At 31.6% G+C, this 15,509-nt stretch overlaps 1 protein-coding gene and 1 pseudogene across 2 annotated transcripts; both read left to right on the top strand.

Moving 5' to 3' along the window:
- The first annotated feature begins 565 nt into the window (after window positions 1–565).
- LOC146909782 (P-loop containing nucleoside triphosphate hydrolases superfamily protein) lies at window positions 566–7,009 on the top strand. 2 transcript variants are annotated; one of them, XM_085722836.1, is made up of 8 exons: window positions 566–1,225; window positions 1,401–1,495; window positions 1,886–2,181; window positions 2,484–2,703; window positions 3,147–3,217; window positions 3,924–4,020; window positions 5,763–5,977; window positions 6,656–7,009. In XM_085722836.1, the coding sequence occupies exons 3-8, from the start codon at window positions 1,912–1,914 to the stop codon at window positions 6,902–6,904; spliced, it is 1,122 nt and encodes a 373-aa protein (XP_085578962.1). In that variant the 5' UTR covers window positions 566–1,225; window positions 1,401–1,495; window positions 1,886–1,911; the 3' UTR covers window positions 6,905–7,009. The 2 variants fall into 2 exon arrangements, with proteins under 2 accessions (XP_085578962.1, XP_085578964.1); XM_085722838.1 differs by lacking the exon at window positions 1,401–1,495.
- A 2,212-nt stretch (window positions 7,010–9,221) lies between these two features.
- On the top strand, window positions 9,222–14,866 carry LOC146909783 (ABC transporter G family member 12-like; annotated as a pseudogene).
- The last annotated feature ends 643 nt before the right edge of the window (window positions 14,867–15,509 follow it).

The following is a 15,509-nucleotide window of genomic DNA, read 5'->3' on the forward strand; positions in this document are numbered from 1 at the left end:
AATTTTATCAAATACTTTAATTTAATTTAACTCAGCTATAAGCTTTTAACTATCAATTAACAAACAACTATGAACTGGTTTTTCTAACCATTAGCGTAGCTTATAACTTATAGAGAAATGATATTTTGACAACCACTTTTTGACAACTTTTGGACAACTTTCTCTCTCATACTCACATGATGTTGTTATCCTCTCTCTTCCTTTTTCTCTCTCCATTGTTTTTGACCAATAAGAAGTGAGAAAAACAAGGTTGTCAACAAAGCTGTCATCAAATGGATGTCAAAATATCATTACTCTAACTTATAACTTATTTTTATCAAGAGAAATGATATTTTGACAACCATTTTTTGACAATTTTTGGACAACTTTCTCTCTCATACTCACATGATGTTGTTATCCTCTCTCTTCCTTTTTCTCTCTTCATTGTTTTTGACCAATAAAAAATAAGAAAAACAAGGTTGTCAACAAAGTTGTCATCAAATGATGTCAAAATATCATTGCTCTTTTATCAAATAGAGCTTTTTCGGTTTGTTAATATGTTCATGTTTGTTAAACTCTTCTACCCACACACACCCCCTTCTTCTTCTTCTCCTTCTCCTTCTCATTCTCCTGCTTCTTCCCCTCCTCCTCCTCCTCCTCCTCTCTCTCTCTCTCTCTCTCTCTCTCTCTCTCCCCCTCCCTCTCTGCCTCCTTTTCACCCTCCCTCCGCTACTTAAGATCTGCTAATTTCTTAAGATCTTTCTATATTCTTATAAGGGTTAAATATGTATTTGGTCTCTATCTGAATCTTTTATCACTCTCTTTCTGTTGTTTTCCTATCCATCGATGGTCTTCTGATTTCCCATCATCTTCTCTATTTTGATTGTCATTTGATAAAAACACAAAAGTGAACCAGAAAAGGGGCTTAACAACATATATCCATATGTAAAGTTTGGCTCTGAATTTTCACATCACTTCACACCAAATATTCATATTTTAATTTATTAACTTTTATTGGAATTAAAAACCAACAAAAATGAATGAGATATCATACATAAGCTTGATTAGGGAGTGAGGGAGTGAGGGAGGAAGACGGAGCCGCATTTGATTCTTTTTTGGAGCAGTTTGATTTACTATAACCACAACCGAATGGAGGTTATCAAAGCTAAGAGAGCAGAGAAATAGATACGGGAAAAGGCTAGAGAGAAGTAAACAAAGAAGTGTGATATTGTGTAAAAAGTGTACGGTAAGATACAATCACTTAGATTAATCAAATGACTATTAATGTTTTTTATAATGGTCCATCGGTGAGGGACTTGTTAGAACTCTCACTCTAGAATCCACCTTAACTTTTTATTTTTATTTTTTAAATTTCTAATATTTTCTCAAAACAAATAACTTTGGCGATGACTCAATAACAGTCCCTCTCTCGCCCTCGTCGACTCACCGCCGTTACACTCCGACGCAAGAGCACCTCAGTCAGAGAACGCAAAGCCATTGCACTTCTCTTTCATTTGTAATTTTCATGCGTATTCATTTCTTCATTCTTGTTATAACTCCTTTATTTCCTCGTTGTTTGAGTTTTGTTAATTTTGTCGTTAAACACATTTTTTAATGCGAAACTAATTTCTATGCGGACTAGTTTCTGTTGATAGTGTTCATTGATATATAGTTTTTATTTTGGTATATGATTGAGTTTTGTACACAAGGTGTTTGTTGAAATGTTACAATGAATCTGCTTATGTTGATTTTCAGCAGAACTTGTTTTTAATTACTGTAATGTGGTTGCAAGGTGATATTGTTTGTTGAGTATGCATAGTTTATTGTTGATAACTTTTTTTCACTAAAAATTTACTGTTATATTGGGCCATCAGTTTGTTGACAGTTATAACTTCTGGGTTTTCAGTTTGTTCGCTGGCAGAGAAGAAGAAAATGGGGGCATTGAAGGGATTGTTGAAGAAAGGTTTAGGAGAAATGGACTTCAACACCGGCGGAGGACTCATCAACTGGTTTCCAGGACACATGGCGGCCGCCACACGCGCCATCCGTAACCGTCTTAAACTCGCCGACCTCGTCATCGAAGTCAGAGACGCTCGTATTCCTATTTCCTCCATCAACTCCGATCTTCAACATCACCTTTCGTTGAAACGACGTGTCGTCGCACTCAACAAAAAAGACTTAGCCAACCCCAACATCATGCATGTAATAATCATTTTACAGACACTTCTAATCGAACGCTGTGTCCTCGAACCCGACATGTGTCACATGTGATTACATTCAGTCATATAATTTAAAAAATTATTTTTGATGTGGACGTGTCATGTCTGGTGTATGAGTCAATGCTTCGTAGCTGACCATTAACTAATTAACAATCTATTTTCTGTTAATGATTTGCCTAACAACAACAACAACAACAACAACAGCCTTATCCCACTAAGTGGGGTCGGCTACATGATTTGCCTAAATTATTGATTAATTGTGATTATTGTTTGATTATGGTGCAGAAATGGGTGAATTATTTTGAGTCGTGTAAGCAAGATTGCATTCCTATAAATGCTCATAGTAAAAGTTCTGTTACGAAGCTTCTGGAACTTGTGGAGTTGAAATTGAAGGAAGCGATTTCGAAGGAACCTACTTTACTTGTTATGGTGGTTGGTGTTCCTAATGTTGGCAAATCTTGTTTGATTAATTCCATTCATCAAATTGCACATTCTCGCTTTCCCGGTAAGGGTTTTTGATAATCTCTGTTGTTGGCTTGTTGTCATTGACATTTCCAATTTGACTGGCTTGTTTGATTATGTTTTGGTTTCTCAGTTTTCTAAAATTGAAAAAACCGTTTTTTTTTTAACACGACCCTATTTGGATTAACAACATAATTAAGCGTTTATAGTATAAACACTTATCATATAAATGCTTAATTATAAGTTATTTCTACAAGAAATGATAAAACAAAGTGTTTGAACTGTTTTCATAAGCTATCCTGGATAGCTTATGGAAATAAACTACATGTCATAAGCCCTCCCAAACAATCTCACAAGGGCTCCATTTAAATGTTTGGTTTTAAATATAAGAAATCAAGAAACAATTTTTTTTACAAAATAAGCTTATCAAACAAGATTTTTTTATCAAATGTGCCTGTAGTAACATGTTTTGATTTGCTTTCTTAGTGCAGGAGAAGATGAAGCGAGCTGCTGTGGGTCCACTACCTGGTGTCACTCAAGATATTGCAGGTTTTAAGGTATGGTTATCTCTGTTTCTGACGTCTCATTATTCACTCAGTGACTTTGTTCATGTGTAAATGAAATTTTCTTATGGAGGAACTAAATTGAAGTGTTTCCTTAGAGCATCACAAGTGTAGCATATTGTTGGCTTTGGATTTTTGTTGTTTGTTTGCTATCAAGGTTATTTTTAACTGACTTATGAACTGAAAGTTTCATGAACGATGATTTGAAAGGGCATAAGATATATTTGTGTAATAAAGCATTACTAAGTACAACTAGTAATGTAATCATCAAAATTTAATGAAGTTTGGGTCTTGGTAGTTAAAAAATGTTTAGTTTTAAGGTCATTATGCTGAATGCATAATTGATGTATATTTGGCATTGATAGCATTGTGCCAAACTACAATTTGTTTGCGTATTCCAAAGAGTATTGCATACCTGGTCATTATTATGTTTGGGAAAACAATTGTATTTTTTGTTTAGTTAGAATTCCTCCAGAGATTTAATTTTAGTCCTTCCCTGATCCTGAGAATTTGTGGTAATTGATTGAATATTTAAAATATGATGAAATATTATTTGAAGAGTATATGAAGACAAAAGGCAATGCTTATTCTATCCTTCTCCTTGATTTTGTTTTTAGTATTAGTTTGGCATCTGTTTCTATTTTATGTTGATGGTACTTCCCATAATGAAATTATGAATTTCTTTGACCTGATGTTTCAGATAGCAAACAAGCCGAGCATATACGTCCTAGATACCCCAGGGGTTCTGGTTCCAAGTATCTCTGACATAGAGACAGGGTTAAAGCTTGCTCTTGCAGGTACTGTATCAATTGATTGAAGTTATCTAGTAAAATTTAACATTTCATGTTATTAATGCATCACTTTATTTTTTAAAAGGAAGTGCTGAAATTGTATTTGTTCAATCTTCACATGTTTGATTCCTGTGGATTTGTTCAAAGCTTGTTCAGACCTCTGTCGTGGACACTGAATTATGAAATGGAATTTGATAGATGATTTAATTATGAAATGGAATTTGATAGATGATTTAATTTGTTTTTTATTCTACCTATCAGTTTCTCATCAGTCTGCAATATAATTTGCAAATAGGTTAAAGGCTAGAATGATCACCTTATAAAGTTAGGAAAATACCAACGAGTGCCCCTGGGGCACTCTTTAAGGACCTTAAATAGTAAGTCTTTAGGAAAATTTGTGTATTCAATGCATTGGAAATAGTATTATTTGACTTTTTTAATAAATAATTTCTTGCTTTAGAATCCTTAAAAGTGTTTCGGGGGCACTCGTAAGCAAGACCTATAAAGTTATTATGAATGAGACTTGATATTAATGTTACAATGGTAGTATTTGACTTTTTTAATAAATAATTTCTCAATTGTTGTTCATTATTTGTGCTGTCTCTTGTTCACATTTTTTGCTTGCAAACACATTATTTGTTGTTTTCTGTTCTTGTTTGCATTTTGTAAGCTCGCAAGGTTACAATTTGAATTTGGTGTTTTATTCGTTAAACATGCTTCCAAATTCCATTAACATTTGTACTGCCGATCTATTCTCATTTCTGTGGCTTTAATTTTGAAGTTAAGATTACTGTTTTCATTAACATGCTAGGTAACAATTGTTTATTGATTGGTAAATACTTGTAGTCCCATTTATTTATTGAGATTCTGTTTAAATTACTTGTATTTTACACAATCAATTTATTGGTCCCTATTACCCAATTTTTGGTGACAAAGTGATAGGAGGATGGTTCCCTATCATGTTGATGAAATTGTCATATTGCATAGGTGGTACCTGAAACTGTCGTTTAGAAACACTACTGAATTCCACTTCTAAAATTTAATAATTGTTGAGGTTTAAAATAATCATCATGATAACATCAGCACATGGTTGGTTTTAATGTGTGAATAATACTTTGTGCCAAAAGCGGAAAATCATTCAGTAGCATCTTACTCTTGATTCTTAAACATAAATAGGCGTTAAGGACACTCTGGGTCGATTAAACTCTATTGAGGAGGCATTTTCAATGACATTAAGGACACTCTGGGGTAATAAACTTATTTTATAAGAAAAACAAATTATGACATTTCAAACCACTGCGTAATTTGAAAAGGTGTTTTTGCTTTTAATGACGTTTATGATTGTCAATTATATTGTCCGTGGATATGGCATTTTTGTTTTGTTTTTGAAATGACCAATGTTAGTAATTAGTTGTTTGGTTAGTATTTTCCTTATTTGCCTGAGAGTTTGGACATGGGACCTCCAACTCCTTTAACCCTTAGCTCAAACAAGTTGAGCTACTCAACCCTCTTGATATGGCATATTTCATCATTATTTTAATAAACTATCTCAAGCACCAGCAGTCTGGTTAGATCTTGATTGTTCTTACTTTTGTCTTTTAATCTCTCATTGTTATTACTTTATTTTCACAGAACAATTTTGGCATTTAAATATCCCATCTGCATCTGTTGAGTTTCATTATATGATATAATTTGCAACACTTGTCTGTGTATATTTTCTCATGTAAACTTGGCCGTTTCATTGACAGGGTCTGTTAAAGATTCAGTGGTGGGTGAGGAGCGTATTGCTCAGTACTTCTTGGCAGTTTTAAATACCCGGGGTACTCCACTTCACTGGAAACACATAAACAACAGGCGAGTTGATGGGAGTACATATGAAGCCAAGGAAAATGATCGATACAACCTGAAAAATCTTAAGCAAAGGAGAGGTTCGCCTAATAGATCTGACATGATATATGTGGAGGTAACAAATAGCAATAATGGAATATGACACTTTGAAGTGGTGCTGGAAATGTTCACACTGTGGTTGTCAAATTCCAAATATTACATTTTCCAAGTGTTTTAAATCCATATGAAGGGGATCTTTTTTAAGATGTTTAAGCCCATAGGTGTTCAGTCCCGTATTATTTTATCATATATTGTTGTCTTGAATGATGTTAGGTTAATTGCTTTGTGTGATTTAATTTAAATCTGCAGATAGTGTAAAATCTAAAAGGTTTTGATCTGTTTTGCCTATTTGAAAAACTTCTAAAAGCTTATTGTAGTAATTAAAAACCTTAGTTTTTACTTTTTACAAATGCTTTACAATACTTTTATTTACTTAAATACCCCATATCTACTGATGTAGCATCATTTCTGTAAATAGCTCAACATGAAAATAACAATTTGTTGTTGTGGGTCGAACACATGTTCGAGTGTGTTTCATATATATGCTCTTTGTTTTGTCTGTAATTGCAAATAATTTAGTCTTTTTAGGTTGATGAACCTTAGGAAGGTTATGTTGAATTATGTTTCTCACATTTGACGTTGCAAGTTTGTGATGATGGGTCTTAGACAGTATATCAATGCGAATAGCTATCCTATTATTGTGATTTATTTTTGTTTTGTCGTTTCTGACTCATTTGTTCTTATTCTATCATAGGATGTTGTGGTGGGAGTTCAGCATGCACTCTATTCGACTCTAGCAGAATTCGACGGCAACGTAGAAGATGAGAGTGACTTGGAAAACCTGATTGACCAGCAGTTTGGTGCACTGCAGAAGGCATTAAAGATACCTCACAAGGCTTCAGAAGCACGGTTAATGGTATCAAAAAAGTTCCTTACACTATTCAGGGCTGGTAAACTAGGACCTTTTATTCTTGATGATGTTCCAGATGCCAAACCTGTATAAAACTATATATATGATTCCTCTTATCTGTCTCCCACATGTTATGGCAAATTTTGCTGTAACTTGCAAATAACCATGGATTTAGCAATAGATTAAGCTTCTTTCCCATGGGTGTGTGTAATATGCCACATTCCTGCCTTCGGTCTCGACAAGATTGATAAACCAATATGCCCCATAACTATGCAAAACCTTAGAGCATGCATATTAGCATAGCTAAAAAGTAACGTCGGTGGATAGTTTGGGATTAGGGGTGTTCGCGTTTTGATTTGGATCATATTTGAGATAAAAAAAAATATTCGAACTACATATGAAAATAGCATCTAGCTTTGAGATAAAAAATATTCGAACTACATATGAAAATAACATCTGATCAATTAAGTGCGGTTTGAGTCGGACCTGTTTATTCCATGTTTACGGATGTATAATGAACCAAATATTTAGGTTAGAAAGCAACAAATACGCGAAACGTATAAGAGTTAAAAAGAGCATATTATAATCTATGTATATACGGTTTTGTTATAATATAAATTAAAAGTTGATTCAATCCAAATGATTTTTACAAGAGATAAAAAATTCAATAAAATTAAATTGTGTTTTGTATAAATTTCCTTCAAAAACAAAGTGAAGGTTAGCCTGGCGAAGTCGATCTATCACACCATTTTTTTTTTTTTTACAGAAAACATGTATCCATTACACCATCTTGATGAACTTAAAAAATAACTATTCGTTTAATATTAAAATACAATGGTGAGGTTTGATTATGGGTGACATATGATGCAAATAATGTGTGAAGAAATATGTATTTATGACACCAACATGTATTTCGAAATAGATCCCAATTTATGTGTTACATTACAATTACAATAGTATTTCAAAAAAAAAAAATAATTACAATTACAATAGTTGTAATTTTTTTACTCAACAATATTATTAAAAAATAGTATGTATACACACACACACTAGTACTTGGAACCGCACGATGCACGAGAAGTTAATTATCTCATTGACTAATAAATGTGGTAGTTGATCATGAAATGAAATAATACATGTTGTTAAGCTTGAGTCAATGCTTTCAAAAGACGACAACAACAACAACCAAACATTATCCTACTAAGTGGGGTCGACTACATGAATCGAAATACGTCATATTGTTATATGATAAACCATATTTAAATCCAACTGATTAATTTATAAATCTTTCCTAATAGTTTCTCTTATAATTTTTCTAGGTCTTTCTAGTTTCTATACCTCTTGTAATATGATTATCATGTATTTGATTTACTTTTCTTACTATATAATCTACAAGTTTTTTCTCTACATGTCCAAACCAGCTAAACATCTTTTCCACAATATTTATACTATAGGTGCTACCTCAACTATCTCTACAATGTTGTCATTTCTAATCTCATCTCATCTAGTCTTACCACACATCTAACACAACATCCCTATCTCGGCACACTTACTTTATTCTCGTGTTGGTTCTTAACCGTCCAATACTTTGTTCTATAAAACTTCGCTGGTCTGACAATTGTCTGATATTTTTTCACTTCAACTTAAACGGTACGTTTGTATCACATAAAACACTCGAGACTCTTCTCCATTTAAAGCATCGAACTTGAATACGATGATTTACATATGCTTTTATTTTTCCGTCATTTTGTATTACGAATCCAAGATATTCGAACTACTTAGTACCACATACATAATTCAATTAATTGTATTGAAAATATAAAAAGAAAGACATTCGAATAACTAAAAAGACACACCGTTATAGATTCGTACAAGCACCAAAAATCTTATGATCGACTCTGCCTTGTCCATGTGTATAGTTAAACATCAGAACATCTTATATTATTCAATGAAACTGAGGGTTTCCCATGCAAATGAAAATGGAGATCGAGTGACTTGCATGTGATCAGTTGTGACAGACATTTGATAAACAAATATTACTGTATGGTACAACCCAAATGTGTTTTTCTCCCACGAGCTACCTAGAATGAAAGAATTAAAAAGAGGTGAAAGTGAAAAAGAAAAATTTGGTAAAAAAAAAATGTAACACTCACGTGGAACATTATTATGTTACATGCATTATTGTTTAGTAAAAAATATGTTGCATGCATTATTATAGTACGGATTGTACTGTTTGTAATGAGAACGACATCTTAATGATAAATATATACACGGAATGGGAAAGCAGAATATAGCAAACTGGCAGAGTTGTATGTGACTCCTGTTAAAGAAATAGAAAGAAGAAAGCAGCAACAATACAAATATTTTTAGTCCTTATATAAATATATAGAAATCAAGGTAACAATTGGTGATGATATGGGAAGATGTAACGGTAACAATTGGTGCAGACAAGAAGAAGAAGTTGCTTGATGGTGTAACTGGTTTTGCTGAACCTGGCAGGATCATGGCTATTATGGGTCCTTCTGGCTGTGGCAAAACCACCCTACTCACCTCTTTGGCTGGTCTCTCTTTCTCTATTATATATTTCAGTTTAAATGTCTATGTTTGTCATAAGAAAATATTTTCTATTTTTATTTATAGGTCTATTTAGAATCAAAAGTAAAATCTTATTTGTGTCCTAGAAGGTGTAGTTCAGTAGGTATGAGTTGGAAAATTGAAGCAGGGAATTAGACTTAAGTGATTTACTAACTCTAATTTAAGGATAAATTGTTTGAGAGAACATGAGTTTAAATCTTGCCTGAAATAATCCTTAGTTTGATTTTACTTACCTTTTCATTGAACTCTGAATTATCAAACGTCCTTATGTTGAAAACCGAAGGGTTAAGACTTAACAAAAAATGCATATAGGAGTTTCTAAGTCATATCCCTTCTATTAACAAACTTAACAAATAGTATTTGCATATATTTTAAAAAATATTCAAAATTGCATGTTATGCCAAGATTAATATAGAAAAAAGTAAAGACAAAGATAAGAAATAAAACAGATTTTTTTTTAATTTTTTTTTTTATAAAAAAGTATATCTATTAGTCTCACCTTTTGCATATGTTATATATATAATAGTGACCGAGATGCCATAAATATTCTGATTTTTTCAGGAACACTTGCTGCAAATGTTGCAGTGACTGGCAACATTCAAATCAATGGAAAGAAGAGAAGTTTGTACTCCAAAGAAGTGGTAAGATAATATCATGCATATGCTAATAAAAAAATGAATGCAATCATATAGCAATGATTTTGTTCAAAAAATATATAATGATTTTATCCTATATGTATGATGTCATGAATTAATATTTCTACAATTTTCAGTCTTATGTAGGTCAAGAGGAACTTTTCTTAGGAACTTTGACCGTAAAAGAAACCCTCACATACTCTGCAAACATGAGGCTTCCTTCTAAAATGACCAAACAAGAGATAAACAAAATGGTGGAACAAACAATTATAGAAATGGGACTTGAAGATTGTGCTAATACTAAGATTGGGAATTGGCATTTAAGAGGTATTAGTAATGGTGAAAAGAAGAGACTTAGCATTGGTCTTGAGATTTTGACACAACCCTTTGTGTTACTTCTTGATGAACCAACTAGTGGACTTGATAGTGCTTCAGCATCCTATGTGATTCAAGCCCTAAGCAACATAGCTTTTAAAGGAAAAATAGTTATTTGTTCTATTCATCAGCCAGGGTGTGAAACTTATAATATTTTTGATGATTTGCTTTTGCTCTCAAGTGGGGAAACTGTTTATTTTGGAGAAGCAAATATGGCTCTAAAGGTAATTAAATACTTTTACCACACAATTATATGTGTCCACATGTTAGTTAAAAATTGAGTCTAAATAAATTTTGGAACTAGTTTTTTTTTTTTTTTTTTTTTTGGGACTAGTTTTTTGGTGATGCAGGTTTTCCTTGTCCTACCAAAAGAAATCCTTCAGATCATTTCATCATGAGCATTAATTTGGATTTTGACTTGATTAATGAAGCTCTTGCAAGATGCCATGTAAGTCTAAAATATGTATGGTTTAATGCTTTAAAAAGAAAATCCTTTGATTATTTTTATCCGTATACAAAGTATTAAATACTATTGGAAATACACACAGACTAAAATCCTGGATTTAAACTCAAATATCTAGTCTAGCGATTTCGATATTTTTCAGATGAGTTAGGACTTTATGAATCTCCTTTAATTTTTCTTATGTTAGTGATTTTTTTTTTACTATTTGACCTAGATAATATCTCTTCAATTCGGTGTTCCAACCCAAACAATTAAGTTAATATTTTGGAGAATTTTCCTTTGGTTAATTAATTTCTAACATTCTAGGAATTGGTCCTTTTAGTCTCTTCAGTCAATATTTGTTATTGCACTAATTTGCCCAACAGAAATATATGCCAGTATTGTTACAAATACATCTCACAAAAAAGATTATTATTCTAAATATGTTAGAGATTAATAAAGGAAATAAAAGTTTCCTTCAAAAAAAAAAAAAGAGATTAATAAAGGAAGTATTTTTTGCAAGGACTGAAAGTATTATTATTTGTATATTTACTAGACCAATTGCAACCAAAAAAAAAGACCAATACCATATTTAAGTCTTTCTTATATTATATTTTTGAATGCGAATATTCTTATTGACAGCCAACATCATCAAGTTCAATAGTAGGAATAAGAACGGCAGACATTAGACCATGTACAATGGTTACTCTCATTCAGCACTATTCAACACCAACTTTTTCAATTTCCAACACTCCACATCATCTTCTCTCTCTTAATTCAACACCCATTCAATTTTTACTCTCCAATGGTTTTCATTCAACACCCTACCCCACCACTTTTTATTATTATTCTTATTTAATTTTTGTTTTTATAATTACATAAAATTATAATTATCGATTATAATTAAATTAAAGTAATACAATTAACAATTTATTTTTTAGTTTAAAATGGAAAAACAAAATTTTGTAAAATAATTTATTTTTATTTTCTTAAATTAAAATGTAATACAACAAACTAAGCACGCGACACACAAATAATAAGATTAAGAGAGTGAAAAACTTGGTTTTTGTTTATTAATTTTTGTTTTTATAATTACATAAAATTATAATTATCGATTATAATTAAATTAAAGTAATACAATTAACAATTTATTTTTTAGTTTAAAATGGAAAAACAAAATTTTGTAAAATAATTTATTTTTATTTTCTTAAATTAAAATGTAATACAACAAACTAAGCACGCGACACACAAATAATAAGATTAAGAGAGTGAAAAACTTGGTTTTTGTTTATGTATCCAAATGAAATGATCCAAGTCTCTATTTGTAGAGAAAAAAAATTACGAATTTTAGTAAAAAAATAAAAAAATTATTTGCAACGAAATAATTGAGTCCAAAGCATTAAGAAGATTAAAAATTGAAACAGCCAATCATGTTGCACCACTTGTCCCTCCTTCCCACAGAATTCGTTTTCTCTCTCCGTCCTCTGCACACTCACGCTCCTTGTCGGCGCGTGTGCTACACGCGCCAGGTTTTGGCCAATGAAGCAGCGCCGCGTGGCATCCGGTGCAGGTTTCAATTGTGTTGAATGGGTTCATCATCTCTCTCATCCATGTCTTCATTCAACACACATTAAACACACCATTGCAATGCTTTTGCCTGTTGAATGTCAGATTCAACACAACCATTGCAAATGGTCTTAGAAGAAAACTCATAGAGAGTAACAAAAGTTCAGATCTAATCATTAAGGTCAAAAGAAGAATTCAACGACCGAAAACCAATGTAATGCTTTGTTATTCAATACTTCTTCTATCCTAAATTATATGTGATTCTAACCAAAAAAATGACCAAAATTATAGAGCATGTCATTGTGATTTCAATAAAATTTTGAACTATTTTTTCAATTTTGTCCCATTAGTTACACTATTATTTTGTTTCACCAATGTTACATAATTGATACTATTAACTTGTTTTAAAATATAAAAAGTCAAATTTAATACACATTCAAACAAAATACAATTTGGTAATATTAATATATAAAATAGACACATTCATTACACTAACAATTTTCTTAAAATATATGAAAAGGACAAATGAAGTTTATATATTGGGATGGAGTGAGTGCTCACAACTTGTGAATACATTGCACTATATATGTGACATTTATTCATTTTGCTAAACCAATGAATGTAGCAAGGATACTTTTGGAATGTAAAAACTAAACTTGACTTTTTATTAGATTTCTTAATCCATGTACTTCCTCCGGTCATATTACAAGCAAAAAACAAATTTTTAAATACATTGAATAACTAATGTATTTGACATATATTTATGACCGGATACATTAGTTATTAAATAAACTTAAAATTTTATTTTTTTGCTTATAAATTTGATCGGATAGAGTACATTTTAACATCCATTTTAGTTTTTTATTAATTTGATTCTGACTATTGTTTAAGTTTATTTAAAATGAAACATACATTTTTTATTTTCAATCCTAAACAATCAAGAATTTTTCAAAGATAAATGCTAACAAGTGTCCTAAAAAACACTTGTTAAGAAGTCTACATAAAAAACTACTACTTAGGAATGATGCATTTAATGCATTGAAACTTTAAAAAAATAACTTTTTTTTACATAAAATCTAATATTAATTATTTTTATTCTTGAATCCTTAACCGTGTTAGCAAGACCCTTTTTCTAAAAAGCAAGAATTTCCTTGTAAGGAAAATTTTAAGCATGAATCCATCGACTAATTTAAATGCATACTAACTAAGGCGCAGGAGCAGGAAGAGGATGCAATTAATTCCAATAATTTTGGGAGCATTGCCACGTGGTGGAAGCAACTATACACATTGACGAAACGGTCCTTCCTTAACATGAATAGAGACTTGGGTTACTATTGGCTGAGGGTAATATTCTACATACTCACAGGAACTACTATTGGCACGGGCAACTCCTCCATCTTGGCTAGAGGAAAGTGTTTATCGTTCATTTATGGGTTCATGATGTGTTTGTCATGTGGAGGATTACCATTTTTCATTGAAGAATTAAAGGTAATAATTTTATATCTGCCAAAAAAAAAAATAAGAAGCTAATTTTATAGAAGTGATTCTTCTATATATATATATATGTATGTATGTATATAATGTTGTCCACCTAATGAATATGAATGTTGCAACAAAAATCAGGTATTCCATGGTGAAAGATCCAAAGGGCATTGTGGAGAGGCTGCATTTGTAATATCAAACATTATATCATCATTCCCTTTCATCCTTCTAATATCAATCTCCTCTGGAGTAATTATTTACTTCATGGTGCAATTTCATCCTGGCTATACAAATTGTACATTTTTTTGTATCAACTTATTCTGCTGTCTATCAGTTGTTGAGAGTTGCATGATGGTTGTAGCCGCAGTGGTTCCTAATGTGTTGATAGGTTTAGGAACAGGGACTGGTTTTATAGTAAGCAAATACTACTTCCTTTCCTCCTCACGCATATTAATTCTAGGGTTAAATAAGTAAATGGTCCCCCTAAATATACCAACATTTGATTTTAGTCCTCCTAAAATATTTCTTAGACCCCATGCATGCATTCCAAGAATGACAAGATATAATAATAATGATTTGTTGCTATGTATTTTTCAACTATAGGGACAATACAAAAATGACATGTTGGGGGTTGAGTTTGATCCTCTTCTACCAGGGGACCCAAAAGTTACAGGAGAGCAAGTATTGCCAATACTATTTGGGGTTCCACTAAGTCATGGAAAATGGTTGGACTTAACAGCCTTGGTTATCTTATTAATTGTCCATAGATTTCTTCTTTTCTTGGTGCTTCGGTATAACAAAAGAGGGATACTCCGAATGCTATGGTTTTATGCCAAAGAAAAATTACACTTTACAAAACAACGTTTACTGAAGAACAAGATTAAGAAACAAGAACCTCCACCTCCCCTATCGTCTCTACAGTATGCTGTGTCCCCAGACTTTACAATATTAACACGTTGATATAATATTTTCGTATACTTCCTTCATTTTAATCATGTGGATCAGTCCAATATCGAAAGAAGGATATATATAAAAATTATAATACATAGCTAAGGTATTTAGAGGGGAAATATTCAAATTGTTACTGCTCTCCTCCATGTTCATAAGACACTTTTGGCATTTTTATACGTATTAAGAAATGTTTGAAGTGTTATTAATGTGTATAATTTGTGTTTGACTATTATTAAATTTTATTTTATGCATATGTTGATTTTTTTATGGTCTAAATATACGTACTAAGGATTCCACTAATAATAAATATTTGTTGAAAAAAAATTAATGTTCAACTTTTTTTGCATCAAAAAAATTAATCTTCAACTTTTTTAGAAATAAATTGACCCAATTTTCAATATAAAACTTCACCTATTAGTGGAATCTTGTAAAAGAATGTTTCTATTAGTGAAATCTTTAACATGTGACTTTAGAGCATGTTAGCGCATTTCCCTTTTTATATTCGAAGGTAGATTGATATTATTAATATATGCTCAATTTAGAATGAAATATAAATAAAAAAGATACCTCCGTCTCTAATTATAAGAAAGAGTCATGCTAACTTGTGTCATTAGGGCACATGTTAAAAATTTCATTAATAGCAAATATTTAT

This window comes from Medicago sativa, chromosome 7 (genome assembly GCF_051527215.1).
Source record: "Medicago sativa cultivar Bolivia chromosome 7, Bolivia_mono, whole genome shotgun sequence".
Classification (NCBI taxonomy): Eukaryota; Viridiplantae; Streptophyta; class Magnoliopsida; order Fabales; family Fabaceae; genus Medicago; species Medicago sativa.